We start from the raw sequence: 21,653 nt of genomic DNA on the forward strand, positions 1-21,653 counted from the left end.
AGAAAGTCACTCGAGGGATGGAACTTGCTTTCAGTGAAACCCTGCCAGGATAAGCGGTGCTTACAGCCAAAGTGAGATTTATTTCGTGTATTCTTTTCATTTATATAACACATAAATACTTAACATCTGAAAATCTCTAGATTGTTTTTTTTTTTTGTAGGTGGTAAAAAAAAAAAACAGTGGTCTCAGCGATTTGTAGTTTATAGATATTACTTATTTTTCAATACTCTTTTCTAATACTGTCATACAGTTATTGTGATCTTTTTGTGGGATGAGACTAATAAAATAATATTTTCACCCTGGAGCTAATGAAGGCATATATTACATAATTTGAGTTTAGGCAGTCACATATTGACTGCATTAAGTGCTTTTGTTTGGAAATGTGGAAATAGATATAGAGACTCTTTATAAAAGAATTGTAATTCTCCTTCTGAATACCTACATTAAAGCATCAAACTTCCTCTATTTTTTTATTTGGTTGTGTGTGTGTGTGTGTGTGTGTGTGTGTGCTGGGGATTGAATCCAGGGAGGTTCAACCTCTGAGCTACATCCCCAGCCCTATTCTGCTTTTGAAACAGGATCTTACTAAATTGCAGAGGCCTCACTAAATTGCTGAGGCTGGCTGCAAACCTGTGGTCTTCTTGTCTCAGCCTCCCAAGTACTGGGATTACAAGTATGCACCACTATGCCCAGCTTCCTCTTTTTATCTTTTTCCCTCCAATTCTGGGGATCAAACCCAGAGCCTTGTGCATGCTAAGCAAGCTCTCTCACCACTAGATTTTAACTCCAGCCCCAAAGTGCCTCTTAGACTAAAATTTTGTTTTTCTAACACAGTGGTCCTCAATTTTAATTTACATAGCAATTATTTGTAGCACCTGTTAACAGTACTGATTTCTGGGCCCTGTCCCTTGGGCCTCCAATTTAGTATAGAGTCCCCAGCAGCTGAATTTTTTTTAAGATTTAAAGAAGTTTATTAGAAAGATAGAAATACAGAAAATAGAAATACAGCCCCATGCCAAAATGGCATGAGGGGATGACTCGAATGAGTACACCCCAGCATTGGAATTTTAACTAGCCTTTTCTTTAACCATAGGTGATTTAGATGCCAGACCTTGTCTGTCTGTCTGTCACACACACACACACACACACACACACACACACACACACACACCAATGTGTACATGGTTTGCAAACTCAAGGAAATAGCTGTTTTTTATTTTTATTTATTTATTGTGGTACTGGGGGTGGAAGGGTGGAACCCAGGGGCTTTTCTACCTCTGGGCTAGACCTATTTTATACTTTATTTGGAAACAGGGTCTCACTGAGTTGCTGAGAGCCTCACTAAGCACCTCACTAAGTAGCTGAGGCTGGCTTCGAACCTGCGTGATCCTCCTGTCTCAGCCTCCCAGCTAAATAGCTATATATATATATATATAATTTGTTGGTCAAATGAGCCAGACATAGTAAAGAAAATGAAAATATATTTTATGTATCTGCTACTAACTCATTTCTCATTTATTGGAGAACTGACTGACTTTTCATTGTTTCTCTACTTGAATAGAGATTTTTCCCATGGGAATGATTACAGAATTATAAAGCTTTAACGACAGTGGCAATAAAAGCTTTATAAATGAAGAGAATTATTCCCAAGCTGGACTTGTTGGACAGAGTTGGGAAGAAGTAAATATTCTGCCTAAAGTTTCTATATGAAACTCATCAGGAAGATTTCTTTTTATTATTATTAGCTGATTTACTCTGATATAAGAGGAAGTGAATTTGTGAAATGTCCCTGAACCAAAGCCAGGGCCTTGTGTGCAGGTCCCAAACTTCAACAGAACTAAAGGCTTTGTATGGTCTTTTTACCAAGAAGTGATAAACTTCCATTTCTTTAAAATGTAAACATTTAATAAAAACAAAGCATTTGCTTTATGACATATTAAGATCAATTGGGGAAGTTTACACCTCATCATGTTTATTGTTTTCTGTGGTTATCTTTATAGCCTAGGAATAGATAGTAGTTTTTAAAAGTAGTGTCTATTCTCATGTTTTCTATCATATGTGGAAGCTACAAAGGGACCTCATGAAAACCAGAGCAGTAAGATAGTAGAAAAGGATGAGGAGAGGGAAAGAAACAGAACAAATGATATCATGTGCATATTTGAAAGCACACTAAGAATTATCATGTGCAATTACAAGCTTCAGTAAATGTTTTTAAAAATAGTGCCTCTTTCCTCCATTCTAGCTACCAGACAGAGAAAAGCATGACAGATGGAGTGCCATCTTAGCTTAAGAGGTTCTGATTTCCTTTGTTTAGATTTTCGGTTTTGTATTGGTGTGTTTGAAAGGCTCATTTCATATATCCTAGTTCCTGAGGTGGAGCTAAGTGTAGATTTTCCCCCTTTTGCACTGGGGAGCTCATACAGCAAGCACAAACTTATCACATGGGAGTAAAAAAGTAGACATCTCCGTCCTGTTGGGGGTGAGAGAAGGTAAACGGAAATTGGAAATTGTCGGTCATCTCTGGCTGAGAGTCCTTGCTGGAAGACTAGAGGGCATGGTTCGGTCAGCCTGTGGTCCCCACAAAGTGGTTTTTCCATCTGGACTGGTCTGGAAGGGGCAGCTTCCATCATCATACCTCACAGGCGCTAGAGCAGCTCACCTGGCCTAGGACTGTGGGCTTTGATTCCGAGGCCCTGGGTCCCTAGTCCTCAGGCTCATCACAGAACTGACCAGGACTTAGAGTTCAGACTTAGCATTTGTATTTATTTATTTATTTATTTATTTTTAATTATTTGTTCATTTGACTAGTATTTTTTTAAATTTTTTATTGGTGCACTGTATTCATACATCATAGTGGGATACAAACTTTTGTAGACATACATGCACACATCACCCAGTCAGCCCCCACCCGATCCCCACCCCATTCTCTCCCCATCCCTCCTTCCCATGCTTGGCTTAGTGGTTGACATCTAGTATTATAGCAATTTATCCAAAATTAAAAATGATAATCTCACATAAAAGTTTCATTTGTCTGATACCAAGCTTTTGATGACTTAAAGATAACATTTCAATATTTCTTTTTGCTTTCTTTCTTGCTAGATAATATTTTTTTCTATTTTTTAGGTGAAATTATCATATATTTATATATTTATTTTTCAGAAAAAAATCTATCCTAATATGGAATATGGATTCTAGATACCCAAAATGATCTTGAAAAAGAACAAAGCTAGAAGATATATATTTTCTGATTTCAAACCATATAAAGATACAATAATTGAAACAGTGTAGTACTGTTCTAGAGGCAGATATATAAACCATTGGAGTTAAATACAAGCCTAGAGCTAAATTCTTCCCTATATTGTCAAATTATATTTGACAAGGTTTCCACGAACATTTGGTGGTGGAAATAATAATCTTTTAACTAAATATTGTTGAAAAATAATAATTACATGGAAAAGAATAAAATTGGACCCTTACCTAATCCCATATACAAGTATTAACTCAAAATAGATAAAAGACCTAAATATAAATCTTAAGACTATAAACTTTTAGGAGAAAATCTGGCTCATAAAACCTCACAACATTGAAATTGGCAGTGATTTCTTGGATATGATTTCAATGGCACAGGCAACAGAAGAGTATATAAACTCCCTAAAAAATAAAAAAAATTGTATATCCAAAGACAATGTAAACAGAGTTGACAGTTACTAATAGAATGGGATAAAATATTTCCAAATGCTATATCTGAAGGTATATTAATATTCCAACTAGAAATCCTAAAAATTAACAACAATAAAGGCAAACAATACAATTTAGAGATAGGTAAAAGACTAACATAAATAATGAATCTCCACAGATAACCAATCTTAGTTGTCTGTTGAATGGAAACTCTTGTTTCTCTGGTTCTGGTGTGTGTTACCTATTTCTTCTTTGTAGTTAATCTCTTTGAGTATTTTCTCTAGCACTGGTTTTGAAGACATAAATTCCTTCAGTTTCTGTTTGTCATGGAAGCTTCTTATTTTTCCATCTAATTTGATAGAAAGTTTTGCTGGGTAGAGAATTTTTGGCTGGAAGTTGTTTTCTTTCAGAGTTTGGAATATGTTACTCCAAGCCCTTCTGGCTCTCATGACTTGGTTTGGGAAGTCTGGAGTGATTCTAATTGGTTTGCCTCTGAATGTCATTTGGCCCTTTGTTTTTGTTGCCTTTAAGATTCTCTGCTTGGCTTCCACATTGGTCATTTTGACAATTATGTGGCGTGGGGATCCTCTTCTCCGATCCTGTCTAAAGGGAGTTCTATAAGTTTCCTGGACCTGTGTATCAACCTCTTGCTCTATGTTTGGAAAATTTTCTGCTATTACTTCCTTGAAGAGATTGTTGATCCCTTTGGTTTCACTTTTTTTCCCTCCTCTATTCCAATTATTCTTAGGTTAGCTCTCTTAAAATGGGCCCATATTTCTTCAATATCAGATTCCTGATGTTGGATAATTTTTTCTAGATTAGAAACTATGCGTTCATTTTTGGAATGATCATCTTCTAAGAGCGAGATTCTGTTCTCCATGTGGCCTAATCGGTTGTTTGTGCTTTGAATTGAGGCTTTTACTTCATTAATTGCATCTTTTATCTCTTTTTGGCTCTCTCTGAGTTCTTTTTGAAGCACCTCTATTATTTATACAGTTATTTTCCTGATTTGATCTTCTAGAAATCTCTGATTTTCTGTTTTATCGGGTTCTGATGTTGTGGGGTTGTGGGCATTCACTGCTCCAGTGTTATTCCTCTTTCCCATGATTTCAGAAGTTTGTGCCTTCTTTGGGTTCTTCCCTTGGGTCACTATGACTTCACTTAAGGTGCTCTGGATCTTGAGTCTGTAGTATCTCTGACCCCCACTACTCCTTTACTGGGTTGTATCACAGAGTCTCCGACCCAGGGAGTCGATAGAGGCTGCTTTAAATTATGGGAGGTGCCAGGTTGCACATTCTCCTATGGTGTGATATCTCTGCCACCACCCCTCCCCCACTGGGTCAAGTCCCAGGGAGTACAGTACTGGGATTTCTCCTCTGTGGCCCGCAATTTGACTCACTGTTCTTGAGTTCACAGATGTAGCTGTACTGGACTCGGTGAATTCACTGCTGCTGCCGCCGGTGGCAATATGGCACTGCTGCTACGCCCTCGGCCGTGAGGCTGGCTTATTTCTTCTTGGTTTTGAGTTCCACTCTGAGTCCCTGCAGCATGTGCTGAGCTCAGCCACTGGGAGCTTTAGATGCTCCCTGCGCTGAAAAATCCCACCTGGCTGTTCTGCAGCTGCTCACCTCGGCTTGCTGTAGCCATCCGGTGAACTCGCCGCTGCCGTCGGCAGTATGGCGCTGCTGCCACGTCCTCGGGTGTGAGGCTGGTTATCTCCTCTGTGGCTCTGAGCTCTGTTCTCAGTCCGCTTTCTCTCTGGAGCCTGGTGATTTTTTTGTTTCTCTGGTGATGGTGTTTTCTGGCTATGAAAGGCGCTGATTTTGTGGTAATGGAGATTGGTTGTTAGCGGGGCTCTTAAGCCCCGCTTTTCTCAGTCACCATCTTCCCGGAAGTCCCTGTTAGCATTTGTATTTAAATCTTAGCTATTGAAGTTGCTTTTTTTATGCTTATAACATCAGGCCAATTAATTATTTCTTGGTTAGTCTTATAACCACATGGACAGAGTCATAATCTGTTTTGAAAGTTTTGTCAGTTTATGTGAAAATTCTAAAGACATATACTTTTACTCATTTGAGATGGAATATGGCTCAGTGCCTTTGACATCGACTTGAAAAACATACACAGTGGACTATTTCTCCAATAAATGATGCTGGGAGAGCTAGATACCCACATGTAAAAGAGTAAAGTTTGATCCTTCATTTCATACTGTATTCAAAAATCAACTCAAAATGGATTTAGACATGAAACAAACAAAAAAAGAAAACCAGAGGAAAAGCTCCATGACACTGGTCTTAGCAATGATTTTTAAAAAATATGACCTCTAAAGCACAAGAAAAGCAGAAATAAACTAACAAGTTTGTGTCAATCTAAAAAGCTTCAAGCCATGTGTGTTGGTGCACGCTTATAATCCCCGTGCTTGGGAGGCTGAGACAGGAGGATCGCACAGGTTCGAAGCCAGCCTCAGCTACTTAGTGAGGCTCTCAGCAACTTAGTGAGACCCTGTTTCTAAATAAAATATAAAATAGGTCTGGGATATAGCCTGGAGGTAGAAAGCCCCTGGGTTCCACTCCCAGTACCACCTAAATAAATAAATAAATAAATAAATAAATAAAATAAAAAGCTTCTGCACAGCAAAAGAAACAGCAGCATAAAGAGAACCTCCCGAATGGGAGAAAATGTTTGCAAGCCCTACATCTAATGAGGGGTTACTATCCAAAATATGTAAGGAACTCAGACAACAATAGCAAGAACACAAATATTCCAATTAAAAATGGACAAAGGACTTGAACATATATTTCCTAAATGAAGAAATCCAGATGCCCAACAGATATATGAGAAAACTCTATTCTTAATTATCAGAGTAACACAAATTAAAAACACAATGAAACTGAGCACTGTGGCACATACCAGTAATGCTAGTAATTGGGAATCTGAGACAGAAGGGTCACAGGTTCAAAGCCAGCCTCAGCAATTTAGTGGGACCCTGAAAACTTAGTGACACCCTGTTTCAGAACTAAAATAAAATAAAAAATAGGGCTGAGGTGTAGCTCAGAGGTAGAATGCACCTGGATTCAAACCCCAGCACTGCAAAACATCACAAAACAAACAAACAAAAACCCATGAAATTTCACCATGTACCTATTAGAATAGTTGTTATAAAAAAGATGAAAGATAACCAAGTGTTAGTGAGGATCTGTCATTGTATGTAGATAAAAGGGAACCTTTGTATACTGCTGATAGGAATGAAAATTATTCCAGTGTTATAGAGAATAGTATAGATGTTCCTCAAAAAATTGTAAAACTAGAGATAGAATTACCCTGTGGGCTAGCAGTCCACTTTGGGTATCTAGCCAAAAAAAAAAAACCCTGCAATTAGCATTTTGAAGAAGTAGGTACACTCCTATGTTCACTGCAGCATTATTCTTAGTAGCCAAGATATGGAATCAGCCTAGGCATCTATCACTGTTGAATGGTAAGGAAAATGGGATATACATATACAATGGAATACTATATGTCTTTAAAAGAAGGAAATGCTGTCATTTGGAACAGATGAATGAACCTGAAGTACATTATACAAAGCAAAATAAGCCAAGAACTGAATGATAAATATTGCATGATCTTATTTACACATAGAATCACTTATAAGAACCTAGCAGATACTTATCAAATATTTCATCCAACAACTGAATTCATATTCTTCTTAGCTGCTCATGGAAACTTCTCCATAATAGACCATATTTTAGGCTAAAGAGCAAGTCTCATTAGCAAATGCAAACATTCGATAAAGTCCCTTGCACATTTTCAGATCATAAAGGACTGAAATTAGAAATTGACAGCAAGACAAATCATAGGAATTACATAAATAACATGGAAATACAACAATACCCTTTTTTTAAAAAAAGGTTTGAATCCTAAAAGAAATGAGGGGAGAGATTTAACAATTTCTAGAATCTTGTGAAAATAGAAATACAGCATACCAAAATCTTCAGGGCACTATGAAGATGCTTCTCACAGGAAAGTTAGCATTGAATATTCACATAAAAAAAGATCAAACTAAAACAGATTAATTCTAAATAAATAACCTAATGTTGCTTCTCAAGACCACAAAAAACCAGGAACTAATTCCAAAGACAGAAGAAGGCCTAAAATAATTAAGATCAGAACCAAAAGTAATGAAATAGAGAAAAAAAAAAAGACAAAGAATCATTGTACCAAAGAGTTGGTTTTTCGAAAAGATAAACAAGATTCATAAACCCTTAGTTAACTGAAAGAAAGAAGATTCAAAATAAAGTTAGGAATCAAAAAGGAGATATCATCATTGACAGCTCAGAAATCCACGGATCATTAGGGATTGTTTTGAAAATTTATATTCCAACAAACTGGAAACTCTAGAAGAAATTGAAATTTTTGTAGACACATATGACCTACCTAAACTGAACCAAGAGGATATAGAAACTTAGACCAATAACAAGCAACAACATTAAAGCAGTAATAAAAAGCCTTCCAACAAAGAAAAGCCCAGGACCAGATGGATTCCCAGGTGAATTCTACCAGACCTTTAAAGAGGAACCATTGGCAATGCTCCTCAAAGTATTTCATGAACTCTGAAGGTGTCAAACACTCACAAATTCATTCTGTAAAGCCAGTATTACCCTGATGCCCAAACCAGATAAGGATACAAAGGAAAGAAAACTAGACCAATATCCCTGAAAAACATAGATGCAAAAATACTTTATAGGAAATTAGCAATTCACATTCAGAAACATACCATGAAGATTGTATACCATGACCAAGATGATTTCATCCTAGGGATGTAATTGTGTGTGTGTGTGTGTGTGTGTGTGTGTGTGTGTGTGTTAATATGTGTGTGATGTAATGTGTGTCTGTATGTACTATGTGTGTGTGTGTGTGTGTGTGTGTGTGTAGTACTATGGGTTGAACCAAGGGTCATTCTACCTCTGAGCTACACCCCCAGACCTGTTTTATATTCTTTTATTTTTGAAACAAGGTCTCACTAAGTTGCAGAGAGCCTCACTAATAGCTGAGGCTGGCCACGAACCTGTGATTCTCCTGTCTCAGCTTCCCAAGTACTGGGGTCACAAGTGTGTATCACCACCCTCAGCTCTGAGCTTCTGATGTGCAGATGTGCAGGAAGCTAACATTTCTCTACAGTCTGCCTTCTTTTTTTTTTTTTTTTGCGGGTCTGGGGATGGAACCCAGGGGCATTCAACCTTCGACCTACACCCTCTGCCCTATTTTTTATTTTGAAACAGGGTCTCACTAAGTTGCGGAGGGCCTCGCTAAGTAGCTGAAGCTGTCTGTGAACCATGATCCTCCTGTCTCAGCCTCCCGAATGCTGGGATTACAAGCGTGCGCCACCACGCCCAGCTCAGGTCTGCCCTTTAAAACCTGATAACTGGCTACAAAATTCCACCTCAGATGCTCTCATGTGAATATTGATGATTTCACCTTTGTGTTTTTTATCTTTTACTGTATAGGAAAAAGATCCCATTCACAGATGGAAAGGGCAAAAGAGGAAAGCATACTTCCAGCTTCACAGTATAAAGTCACTGCTGTGATGAGGGGCCTCACACCCATGCCTTCCTCACTGCCATCAGTGGATCACAGCTGTTATCCATTCCCCTTTTTACAAGTAATGGAAATGGGCTTGGTGAGCTAATGTAACTTGACAATGGTCCTATGCTCAAAGAACCAGAGAAATAATGCTATATTCCCCCCCCAAATGTGTTATATAAAATGTGTTATATAAAATGTGTTATATAAAATCTCTTTATTTAAATCCTTAAAAGCTGGGCATGGTGGCACACCTTGTAATCCCAGCATTCAGGAGGCTGAGACAGGAGGATCACGGTTTGCAGACAGCCTCAGCTACTTAGTGAGGCTTTGCACAACTTACTGAGACCCTGTTTCAAAATAAAGAATAAAAAATCGGCCAGACGTGGTGGCGCACGCTTGTAATCCCCGCGCTTGGGAGGCAGAGACAGGTGGATCGCGCAGGTTCAAAGCCAGCTGCTCTGGCTTAAGAGACCCTATTTCCAAATAAAAATATAAAATAGGTCTGGCAGTGTAACCCGGAGGTAGAACGGCTTCCAGGAACCCCAGTATCACAAAAAAATAAAAAAATAATAAATAAATAATAGAGCTGGGGGTATAACTCAGAGGTTGAATGCCCCTGGGTTCCATCCGCAGACCCGGCCAAAAAGTAAATAAATAAATAAATAAATCCCTGTAACAGGCTAGATTTTAATGAGAGTCAAAGGAAAACACCAGATCATTTTGTCTGGGCTCTCCTTAAGCTGTACTCCTTTATTTACTTACTTATTTAGTGGCCCATGTGGCAGCTTTGCTTGTATTTGCAAACACAAGGCCTTCCAAGCATTTCTTGGTGGCTCCCCTGTATGTGTTAGGATTCCACTGTCATTTCAGTGGGAAGATTCAGCAGTGGAATTATTGACAGTTCAGAAACAATGAAAACGAGCATGATAGGAGTGGTAAAAGTTGTAATAAATGTGGATTGTCTCCTATAAGGCCTTAGTCAATAAGAATGCTCCATGTAGAAATGACCTGTTTTGTGGTTCCTGGCTCACCGGCCCCGAGGCACAGCGGTGCAGCTGTGAAGATGCAGCTTCACCTCTGGCCCAGCCACTGGCTGTGACTTGTGGCTTCCAGAGGCTCTTTCCTTATTTTGTAAGATGGAGCGAATGGCACGGGCCTCTGGGGCCTGTTGGCGGGTTAAAAGGCATGGCATAAAGCACACAGCTTTTCTATGGCACAGTTGGGCTCAGAAATCATTTTTCTTTTACTAGCTGAGATAAGTCTTTTAAAATTTAATTCCCAAGAGGAATTATATAGGGTAATGGAGGGCACTTGGCTTTTTTTTAAATGAACGGACACGACGCAGTGTCTGCGAATCCTTGCTGCTCATATCTCCTGCTTTGTGATGATAACAGATCAGCCCGAGTCTGTCCTGTTACTAGAACACATCCTTGAAAGGCACATTTTAAAAGCTAAAGCATGCTGCCTCTTCAGAAAAATGTCAAAGAAAAATTATAGCAATGCTTAGCCTGACTTTGTTCATTCAGATTTTATTTTTGTTGGTTAAGATACAAGTCATCTTGGCATTCAAATAAAAAATACTTTTCTTCTGGTTCATTAACTAGTAAGCATAGAAATTGAAACGAGATACTAGCATCAAGTGCTGATTACTCTTTATTGCCCTGGCCAATGGGGTAAAAATTTATGCCCTAATTAAAGGACCTAAGAGGGGATACCTTTGCTTTAGTGACATTATCATTTTTCTCTGTTGAATAACTTTTGCATTAAGTGTTTCCAAAAGAAAACACTATAAAAACCTATTAAGTGGAAGACAAGGGAGTTTGGAGGGTCTTGGCTGTGAGACAAGGACATTAGAATTGAAATGGATGCTCTCTGCCTTAGGGCTGGGATAAATCATCAGTCAGCCCAGCAGCGGGAGCCAGCCCAGCGACTCAGCATCTGCGCACCTCCAGCAAGCGTGCGGAGCATCTGCTGGGATGCGGGAGCTGTGCAGTCCCTCACTGGAGATTCACTGTGTTGTCTGAGAGGTGGATTTCCAGCACACCTACTTTCAAGTGTTAGTGAAAACAGTTCATTTCTTTCCAGAGTAAATGTTTCTTCTCTGCCCTATATAAATGCATGACTTGAGTGGCATGGGGAGAGTTGAGAAAAGAGAAGCAGGTTAGGAGCACATAAAAATGAAAATGAATGAAAGGCAGCCTGGTACGGTGCCGCATGCCAGTAACCCCAGTACCTGAGATGCCGCAACAGGAAGATCTATCACAGATTCAAGGCTAGCCTCAAAACTTAATGAGACCCTACTTCAAAACAAATAGGGTGCAGATACAGCTCAGAAGTAGAACACCCCTGGGTTTAATCCCCAGTAACACACACACACACACACACGAAAATAAATGATTTTTCTTTTCTTGTTTATGGTAGTATGGATGGAACCCAGGGGCATTCTACCTCTGAGTTATACCTGAGTCCTATTTTTTATTCTTTTTTTTTATTTTTATTTTTAATTAATTTATTTTTTAAATTGGTGCATTGTAGTCATATATCAATCACATTGGAGTACAAGACTTGAGAGGATATACAAGCACACATCATCCAATTAGCCCTCCTCCAGCCCCCGTCCCATTCCCTCCCCCTCCCTCCATCCCACACTTCTTTGGTGATTTACTTTGATACATTTGTTTATGTACCTCCTGCGTTTTAAAGAGGCTCCGTCCTCCAGTATTACATACCCTCTGATTGGTCACATTAGTTGCTTCACTATAGGGCCCTTTCTATAGCTCAACCTCTTCCTGTTGCCCTTTTCCTCCTAGTTATTGCTGATTAAGAGAAGCGTCTGATTTATATTTTCTGCGATATTTCTCTGTGCATGCTGCGTTGCAAGTACCAATCCCACTCTTGATGGTCCCAGTAGTGGCCTGGCTACTCAGTGGACTGATCCAGACCTCGCTGGCTCAAGCAGCGGCCTTGCCTCATGGGAGGACCCAGTTCTGGTCTTGCTGGCCCCTGAACCGGTCAAACCCCTAAGCTGGCTTTGGTCCTGACCTTGGAGGCCACAGGAGTGAACTTGCCTCACGCCAGGCTACGATGCTGGTCATTGGCCCCTGCACCGGTCTAACCCCTTGGCAGGATTCCAATCCCGGCCTCGGAGGCCCCAACACTGGTAATGCCTCACAGCAGGCTCCGATGCCGGTCTCACTGGCCCCAGCACCGGCCTAACCCCTTGACAGGCTCTTATCCTGGCCTCAGAGGCCCCAGTACCGGCCTTGCCTCAAGGCAGGCTCCGATGCCGGCCTCGCTGGCCCCAGCACCGGCCTAACCCCTCGGCAGGCTCCGATCCCGGCCTCGGAGGCCCCAGCACTGGTCATGCCTCGAGGCAGGCTCCGATGCCGGCCTCGCTGGCCCCAGCACCGGCCTAACCCCTCGGCATGCTCCGATCCCGGCCTCGGAGGCCCCAGCACTGGTCATGCCTCACGGCAGGCTCCGCTGCCGGCCTCGTTGGCCCCAGCACCGGCCTAACCCCTCGGCAGGCTCTTATCCTGGCCTTGGAGGCCCCAGTACCGGCCTTGCCTCACGGCAGGCTCCGCTGCCGGCCTCACTGGCCCCAGCACCGGCCTAACCCATCGGCAGGGTCTTATCCTGGCCTAGAGGCCCCAGTACCGGCCTTGCCTCAAGGCAGGCTCCGATGCCGGCCTCACTGGCCCCAGCACTGGCCTAACCCCTCGGCAGGCTCTTATCCTGGCCTCGGAGGCCCCAGTACCGGCCTTGCCTCACGGCAGGCTCCGATGCCGGCCTCGCTGCTATTTTTTATTCTTTATTTTGAAACAGGGTTTCACTAAGTTCCAGAAGACCTCATTAAGTGGCTGAGGCTGTCTGCGAACTGTGATCCTCCTGTTTCAGCCTCCCAGTTCCTGGGATTACAAGCATGCGCCACTACACCTGGGTAAAATTTAACCATTTTCTAAAGTGTCAGAAAAACCACAAAATGAGATTATTCAAAAAGATGAATGCTAAATTCTAAGAAATGGTACTCATCTTTTTGTTAGTAGAAATTCAATTTTTCACTACTTCTACTAAGTAAATGTTGAACAGATAGAAGTTTAACACATATTGTCACTAAGAGGTACCAAATTTTTAATTTTATTTTTTGGTGGTATTGGGGGTAAAACTCAGGGACTTTCTACATCCAGGCTATACTCCCAGACCTATTTTATATTTTATTTGGAAGCAGGGTCTCATTAAGTTGCTGAGAGCCTCACTAAGTAGCTGAGGCTGGCTTCAAACCTATGGGATCCTCCTGTCTCAGCCTCCCAAGCACGGGGATTGCAAGTGTGCGGCACCATGCCCAGCCCAAATTTTTAACCTGACACTGGGGCAGATTAAAATCTGATCATGCCAACACCTTGACTAGAAGGAAGATTAAATGGGATAAGCCTCATTAAAAGTTTATCATGTGGCCAGGCGTGGTGGCGCACGTTTGTAATCCCAGCATTTGGGAGGTTGAGACAGGAGAATTGCACAGGTTCGAAGCCAGCCTCAGCTACTTAGTGAGGCTCTCAGCAACTTAGTGAGACCGTTTCCAAATAAAATATAAAAAATAGGTCTAGGAGTATAGCCCGGAGGTAGAAAAGCCCCTAGGTTCCACTCCCAGTACCACACACACACACACACACACACACACACACACACATACAAAAAAAGTTTATCATGTGTTTGAAACAATAAGAGCTCAATATCTGTACTCGATATGTGTATTCATCTAAGGGTGATGATATTTCCTTTGTACATATCACCTTGCTTGCTACTAAATGACCCCCAAGTTCCTTGGCCCAACCTCCGATAGTATCAGTCAGCTTCCTATCACTATATAATGCCTGAGATAATTAACTTATGAAGAGATGATTGACTTATAAAAAGAAAAGGCTTATTTTGTCTCACAATTTTGGAAGTTTCAGTCTATGGTCGATTTGCACCCTTGCTTTGGGCTTTTTTTTTTTTTTTTGAAGGTCTGGGGATGGAACCCAGGGGCATTTGATTTGACCTCTGAGCTACATCCCCTGCCCTATTTTTTTATTCTTTATTTTGAAACTGGGTCTCACTGAGTTGCAGAGGGCCTCACTAAGTAGCTAAGGCTGTCCGCGAACCCCGATCCTCCAGGTCTCAGCCTCCCGAATGCTGGGATGACAAGCGTGCGCCACCACGCCCGGCTTGCTTTGGGCTTATGATGAGGTAGCACATCATGGCAGAAGTGCGTGGAGGAGTAAAACCAATGGCCTCATAGCAGGCAGGGAAGTGAAAGGAAAATGGGAAGTGAGGCATGATGGGACATGCCTATAATCTCAGTACTTTGGAGGCTAAGATGGGAGGATGGCCTGTTTTAGGCCAGCCTCAGCAATTTAATGAGACGCTGTTTCAAAATAAAAAAAAAATAAAAGGACTGGGGATATAGCTCAGATTAGATTCAATCCCCAGTACCAAGTGGGAGGGGGGGGAGGTTGGAGTCCTCATGTCCCCTTCAAAGGTCACTCTAGTGACCTAAATACCTCCCGTTAGGTCCCACCTCTTAAAAGCTCCATACCTCCCAGTAACACCAAGTTGGGGACCAGGTTCACCAGAGGTGCCTTTGAAAGACATTTTAGATCTAAACTGTAGCGTAGCCCAACTTTTCTGGTTTTGCTTTTCAGTGTTGACCAACACTGTGCTCTCACCGTTGCCAGGCTTTTCTCCAACTTCTGTTTATGTCAGTCCGCGCTTGGCTCCTCTCATCTGATCTACCTCTCAGAATGATCTACCCTCGAATATTCTTTCACTATCTTAATCCTTTCCTCTCAAAAGGGACGTGACATCCTCAGTAACTTAGGCCCTGTTTAAAACTAAACAATGAAGAGGGCTAGGGGTGTAGCCCAGAATTAGAATGTCCCTGGGTTCAACCCCAGTACCCAAAATAATAACATATAATATGCTGATGTTATATAAAACAATATAAAATTTACTAGAAGAGATTTGCTAACTTGGAAGCACTTGTGACTGTTTATTGGTAGTGAAACTGAGCCTACTGTCCAAGCCCTTCCTGCTGCAAGCTCGTTTCCCTGCCTTCTCGCACAGAATATGCTCCGGGCTAAACGTGCACAGCGTGTTGTTGTGTAGCCTCTTAAAATAAATATTTTGACCCTCTCCAAGAGGTACAGAAAACAGCTGATTATTTACATAAAGAGGACTAGGTTCTGTCTCCCGCAGCCTGGAAACAAGCAGCGTTTTCCTAACATTTTTATGTCTACAGCCCACAGCACACGTAAAGATCTGAGCTGGTACACGTCTCACTCACAATCGTGAAAAACAAAAGTTGCGACGCATTTTTATTTTAATTATGTTTTCTTTCTTTTACATTCTGCCTTATTTTATTAAAAATGAAAGAAATCCCAGTCAAGAGCTGCGTGTGATGGCTCACAACCGGAATCACAGCGACTTGGGAGACTGCGCAGGAGGGTGGCAAGTTCAAGGCCGGCCTGGGCAACTTAGTGAGACCCTGTGAAAATAAAGTAAAAAGCGCAGGGGAGATAACCTAGTATCAGAGTGCTTGCCTAGCATGTGTGAGATTCTGGGTTCAGTCCCCAGTACAAGACGGGGAAGAAGAAAACTCCTGGTCAGGATGAATTTGACTGGCGCTTTTCTGTTCTGTCCTCGACTGAGGCAGAGGTGAATACCTGCAGACACACACATCCACGTGTGAAGGCTAAGACAGGGCATTCAACCTCATTAGTCACAGTTTCCTCATCTGTAAAATGAGGATAATTTTACTTGCCCAGCCCTTCAGGGTGAACATCACATAAAACCCTTTGGAGAAGGGCTTTTACCAAAAAATTTAATCCAGGTGATAGATTATAGTACCCAACAAATTGTTTTTCTTAACTGTATTTGTTGATTTCCCACAGAGACTTAAAATGCTTAATTTAACTCTGTCCATAGGAAAGGTTTTCACTGATTTGTAAAAATGGATTGGTTGTTTTTTTAAGGAATAGTCTCAACCATAGTACATTACAGCCACTGTGTGTTTAGTGTTCTCTGTTAGCATAGCTCTTCAGACCTTTACAGAATTGATCACTGGAAATTAAGTAAGCATCACTTTTAAAGGCCATCGCTTTATTTTTGTTTAAGTCATATTATTAGCAGAGTTACTAGGAGACTTTTCTTAGCAACCCATCCTAGTAAGTTCTAGGAGGAGTTGGGGGAGTGAGAAAACCTTTTGTTCTCAAGGCAACAAGAAAGTTTCATCAACACTAGCCCTGAGAGGCTGTCAGCTGTCACTCATCTTGAATCCCTTTTGTCTAATTTACAAATAGATGCATTTAAACTAGATATGCTTATGTGAGTTTGTGCTAATTAATCCACACATATTCTAGTTCTCCTGTGGCCTCTAATGTTCACTAGTCAGTGTGCATGCCCTAGATCTTAAACCTTTTTCTTGTTTTGTTTTTTGTTATGGTAAGTTATTTTTAAAGGCATTTCTTGCTTTAGATTCTGTGTGTTGAGAGATAAGGGGATGGTTTGTGTTGGCGGAGAGCGAGGCTCCTGGCCTCCCTGTCCCAGAAGCTGTCATTCCTGTGTACGTGTTCTGCTAGAGGGAACTGTCCCAGAATCAATATTTGCATAGGAAAATTTCTCCAACCTACCTCCTTTATCTGATTAAATAAAAATTAAATTCACAAATCTAAATAATTCTTGCTTCCTCCTCCTTTTTTTTTATGGTACTGGGCATAGAACCCAGGGGAATTTTACCTCCAAGCTATAACCCCAACCCTATTTTTTTTATTCTTTATTTTGAAGCAGGGTCTCACTGAGTTGCAAAGGGCCTCATTAAGTAGTAGCTGAGGCTGTCCGCGAACCACGATCCTCCTGTCTCAGCCTCCCAAATGCTGGAATTATATGTACCACCACACCTGGATTGTTCCTCCTTTAATTCTGTTTCCATATATTAGGAGTTATGAGCCAGAGCCAGGTGGTAGTACATACTTGGGAGGATCGCAGTCCACAGACAGCCTCAGCTACTTAGTGAAGCCCTCTGCAACTTAGTGAGACCTTCTTTCAAAATAAAGAATAAAACATAGGGATGGGGGTCTTGCTCGGAGGTAGAATGTCCTTGTGTTTCATCCCCAGTACCAGGAAAAAAAAAAGAATTATGATCCAAGAGTGGTGGTGCACACCTGTAATCCCAGTGCGTGGGTAGCTGAGGCTGAGACATCAGGATCATGGCAACTTAGGGAGACCCTTTTTCAAAATAAAAAATAAAAGCCAGGTATGGTAGTGCATGCCTGCAATCCTAGTACACGGGAGACTGAAACAGGAGGATTGCTGGTCAAGGACAGTCTCAGCAAGTGGTGAGATTCTCATCAACCTAGTAAGATCCTTTTCAAAACAAAATTTAAAAAAAATTTTAAATGCTACCTCTAGCTCAGAGGTAGAATGCCCCTGGGTTCAATCCCCCCTACCACTATAAAAAATAAAAAAGGAGAAATTATGCCCAAAGCCTTGCATGGTGGCACACAACTATAATCCCAATGCTTGGGAGGCTGAAACAGGAGGATCACAGGTTTGAGGCCAACCTCAGCAATTTAGCGAGGCCTTCAGCAACTTAATGCGACCCTGTTACAAGATAAAGAATAAAATAGGGATGGGGTACAGCTCAGAGGTAGAATGTCCCTGGGTACACACACACACACACACACACACACACACATACACACACCACATACACACACACACAGCCTGAATCTCAACAAATCTTGTTAACCCTCAGTCCAGAAATTGTTATTCATTGTCCCAAATGTTCTGTGTTCTAGTCTAGGGTAAGTAAAAGAAATGTCTACACCACAAAACACCATTGTTTTAAAACAAAACCATGAAGCTTTTTCCATTTATTGAAACTAAAACTTTTTTTTTTTTTGCGATAGTGGGGGTGGAACCCAGGGGCATTCTACCTCCAAACAACACCCCCATCCCTATTTTTTTATTCTTTATTTTGAAACAAGGTCTCACTGAGTTGCAAAGGACCTCACTCAGTATCTGAGGCTGGCTTCGAACCTGCGTAGTCCTCCTGTCTCAGCCTCCCAAATGCTGGGATTACAAGCATGTCCCACCAGGCCCGGCTGAAACTAAAACTTTAAAGAGCAAAAATAATACTTCAATTATTAGTTGACTGAGTGGAGTTCCTTACCACGACAGCCCACTGCATCCCCAAGAGGAGATCAGAGTGTTGTTCTGGAGTGTGGTTTCTCTTTGTAGTTTTCCCCTCACTTCTTTTTTTTAAAATTTTTAAAAAATTGTTATTGGTGCATTATATTCATACATCATATTAGGGTAAAAAACTTGTGTGTACAGACATGTACACATCACTGATTTAACCCCTACCCAATTCCCACCCTATTCCCTCCCTTTCCCTCCCTTCGTTGCTCGGCTTAGTGATTGACTTCGATATGTTTAAGTACATTGTGTGTTTTAGAGATTTTCCTCTTCCCCCCTCCTTTCTCCTCCTTTAGGTTGCCTTGTTTGCTCCTCTATAGGATTTCCTTTTTCATCTAGAGTTCCTCCTATGACCCATTTCTCCCTAACTCTCACATATTAGGGAAAGCATCTGCTTTCTTATTTTTTGTGACTGACTAATCTCACTTAGCATCCCCTCACTTCTTAGAGAAACACGAGTGTTTTTCATTATGATGAAGTTTCCTCTTACCTGGGCAACAGTAGCAACAGGGAGCCTGGTGCAGGAGCATGAATGGAGCTTTTTGTGGGACACAGGAGAAAAGCTGCCGCCCACCTCCGCTGCTCCTGCTGTGCTTGTCCAGGCTCAGCTGGTGGGCGTTCTCCTGGTATCTGTGGAGTTTAACAGAAGTCCCTCCCTTCGTCTTTTATAAATAGTTTTGAGAGAAGTAGCTCGTTATAGAAGTAGGTGTAGCTGAGTAGTGCCTTTGTGGTCACTTGGGGTTGGCTTGTTCATCCCAGTTAGCACCTGCCGTGGTACTGTGCGCGCAGCACTGTGGGTGGGCTGCATGGTAAGTGCCGCACAGCGGGCATGAAAGGCAGACAAAAACAAGAGGCCCAGGAAATGATATTCTGGAAAAAAAAACAGGGCAGAGAGCTGAGTATTTAAAAGTACCCAAATCATGCAAGCGGAATTCCAGAGTACAGCGGGTGGGCTCACCGTCAGCCAGGCTGATGTTTGATGGAGAAGGCAAAAAGAGCAAACGTTATGTTGGAGCCAAGGAACCGCTTGCTCTGCTTAGGCGTCACCGCTGACCGCCGCCTCTCCTCCTCCTGCATTTCCTCCATCGGAAAGCTGCGTCTGTTTTGTGTTTTTAAAATGTGCAGCTCCAGTCCTCCCCGCGTCTCCTGCTCACTGCCGCCTCTGAGCCTTGGTCACTGTTAGGCGCAGCAGTGGCACCAGTTGCCTCACTGGGGACCCTGGTGCCTCCACTTGCTTCTCTGTTCTCCACAAAGAAGCCCAAAAGAACTTTGGGGCATATATATCACATCATAGAACTCCTGATTTAAGATTCTCTGGTGGTCCCTCATGCCCTAGGATCACATCTGAATTTAACGAGGTCTGCACTCCAGGCTCGCCGCAGGCTGCCGCCTTCTCGCCTTCTCTACAGGTGGAGCCTTCCCTTCCTCAGGCCCCAGTGCCGCTTCTTCAGAGAAGCACCGTCCACAGCCTGCTGGGTACAATGCCGCTCCTCGCGGGTCTTCTGCCATTTCCCTATTGGTTCTTTTTTTTTTTTTTTTTACCTATTTTTATATTTTTGAAACAGGGTCTCTTAAGCCAGCGCGGCTGGCGTAGAACCTGCGCGATCCTCCTGTCTCCGCCTCCCAAGCCCGGGGATTACAAGCGTGCACCACCACACCCCGGCTTCCCTATTGCTTCTTTTCAAGTCTTTTCATGGCTTTTCATTTTATTTATTTTATTTTTTTAATTTTTTATTGGTGCATTGTATTTATATATCATAATGGGGTAAAAAAAAACTTGTGTAGACATAAATGCACACATCACCCAGCCAGCCCCCACCCGACTTTTCATTTTACCTTTTTTTTTTTAAGTAATAAGTTATACTGGTAGCTGTTACTGACTATTCCCAAATAATATGTATCTGTCTCATTCACTGGGAATAATCCCAGTGCCAGGCATATAGTAGGTATCCAGTAAATATGTGTTAAAGGGAAAAAACAAGTTATGTGTAGAGAAGTCATTCACTCCTCACAGCTTTAAGGAGAGTTGCATAAAAGGTGTCGTGTCGTTGAATGTCAACGTGAGGATGGAGATTCAGAGGAAGCGAGAGCGTTGGAGGAAGCCTGTCAGCCCTGCGCCGCAGCTCAGGCTTCACACGGTGTGCAGTGCACAGGCCCAAGCCTGGCACTTGTTTGTATGTTTTCAGACTGATTATCTTAGCAGTGGTGTCCACGGCTGGGTTAGATAAGGCGGAAGCTGGAAGGAATGGCTTTGTGTTGAGGTTATTGCATGAGAAAAAGGTGATAAGGACTGGGCCAGGGGGATGCTGGGGAGGGAGAGGTGAACTCAGGACTCCAGAGTTTGGAATTTTGTGGTAACAATGCACCAAGTAACTGAGATATAAAATGTGTCTTTTATTAAATGACATTTACACTGCCAGCCAGAAAACTGCATTTAAAAAAAAGACTCCTCTTGATTGAAACGGATAGGAACCTTTACACTCTAGATTCTTCTTGATAAAGCACAATACTGATGTGATGACGCGAGGATGGGTTGAGGGGGAGAATGAAGATTAAATTTCCCCTCTACCATTGGTTTAATAGATGAGATAAGGTACATAAAAATCGAGTGCTATAGTTAACTTTTCATCCACATATCAAAAAATTGTGCTATTTTGTGAATCTACCTAACATTATTTTTTTCCTACCAGATTAATATCTGAAAGAAAATTATCTGAAGCATTTTTCTTATCATGTAGCACTTGTTTAATAACTACTCTATTTTTTTAATCAGTTGAACAAGATGACGAAGACAGTGACAAGCTCGTGGCTGTGAGGGAAGCAGAAGGCGCTCCCGATTCTCAGGTATGACCAGTTCTGGTGCGGCTCCTTACTGTGCCTTTTTCTGTTGAGAGTGGCAGATAGTGCGGGTGTTTGCAAACGTTGCATATTTTGCCTTCTATGTTTTGTAAATAGGCATATCAGAGGTGGGCATGATGATGCACATCTGTAATCCACAGGCTGAGACAGGAGGGTTGCAGGTGTGAGGATAGCCTCAGGAACTTAGCAAGGACCTGTTTCAAAATAAAGAATAAGAGCCAGGCGTGGTGGTGCACACTTGTAATCCCAGCATTCGGGAGGCTGAGACCGGAGGATGGCGGTTCGAGGACAGCCTCAGCTAC

General features: G+C 41.9%; 1 protein-coding gene across 2 annotated transcripts in view; it reads left to right on the forward strand.

Annotated features, from left to right (window-relative positions):
• Window positions 1–21,653, forward strand: part of RAPGEF5 (Rap guanine nucleotide exchange factor 5) — a gene marked incomplete at both ends in the record, with an annotated part of 259,218 nt that overhangs the window by 98,927 nt on the left and 138,638 nt on the right. For both annotated transcript variants that reach the window (XM_080701542.1, XM_080701543.1), the window contains one exon: window positions 21,266–21,336. In XM_080701542.1, the coding sequence (XP_080557668.1) occupies window positions 21,266–21,336 (71 nt within the window). The remainder of the gene's footprint in view (window positions 1–21,265; window positions 21,337–21,653) is intronic.

Source organism: Muscardinus avellanarius, assembly GCF_963383645.1.
Source record: "Muscardinus avellanarius genome assembly, chromosome: 9".
Taxonomy (NCBI): domain Eukaryota; kingdom Metazoa; phylum Chordata; class Mammalia; order Rodentia; family Gliridae; genus Muscardinus; species Muscardinus avellanarius.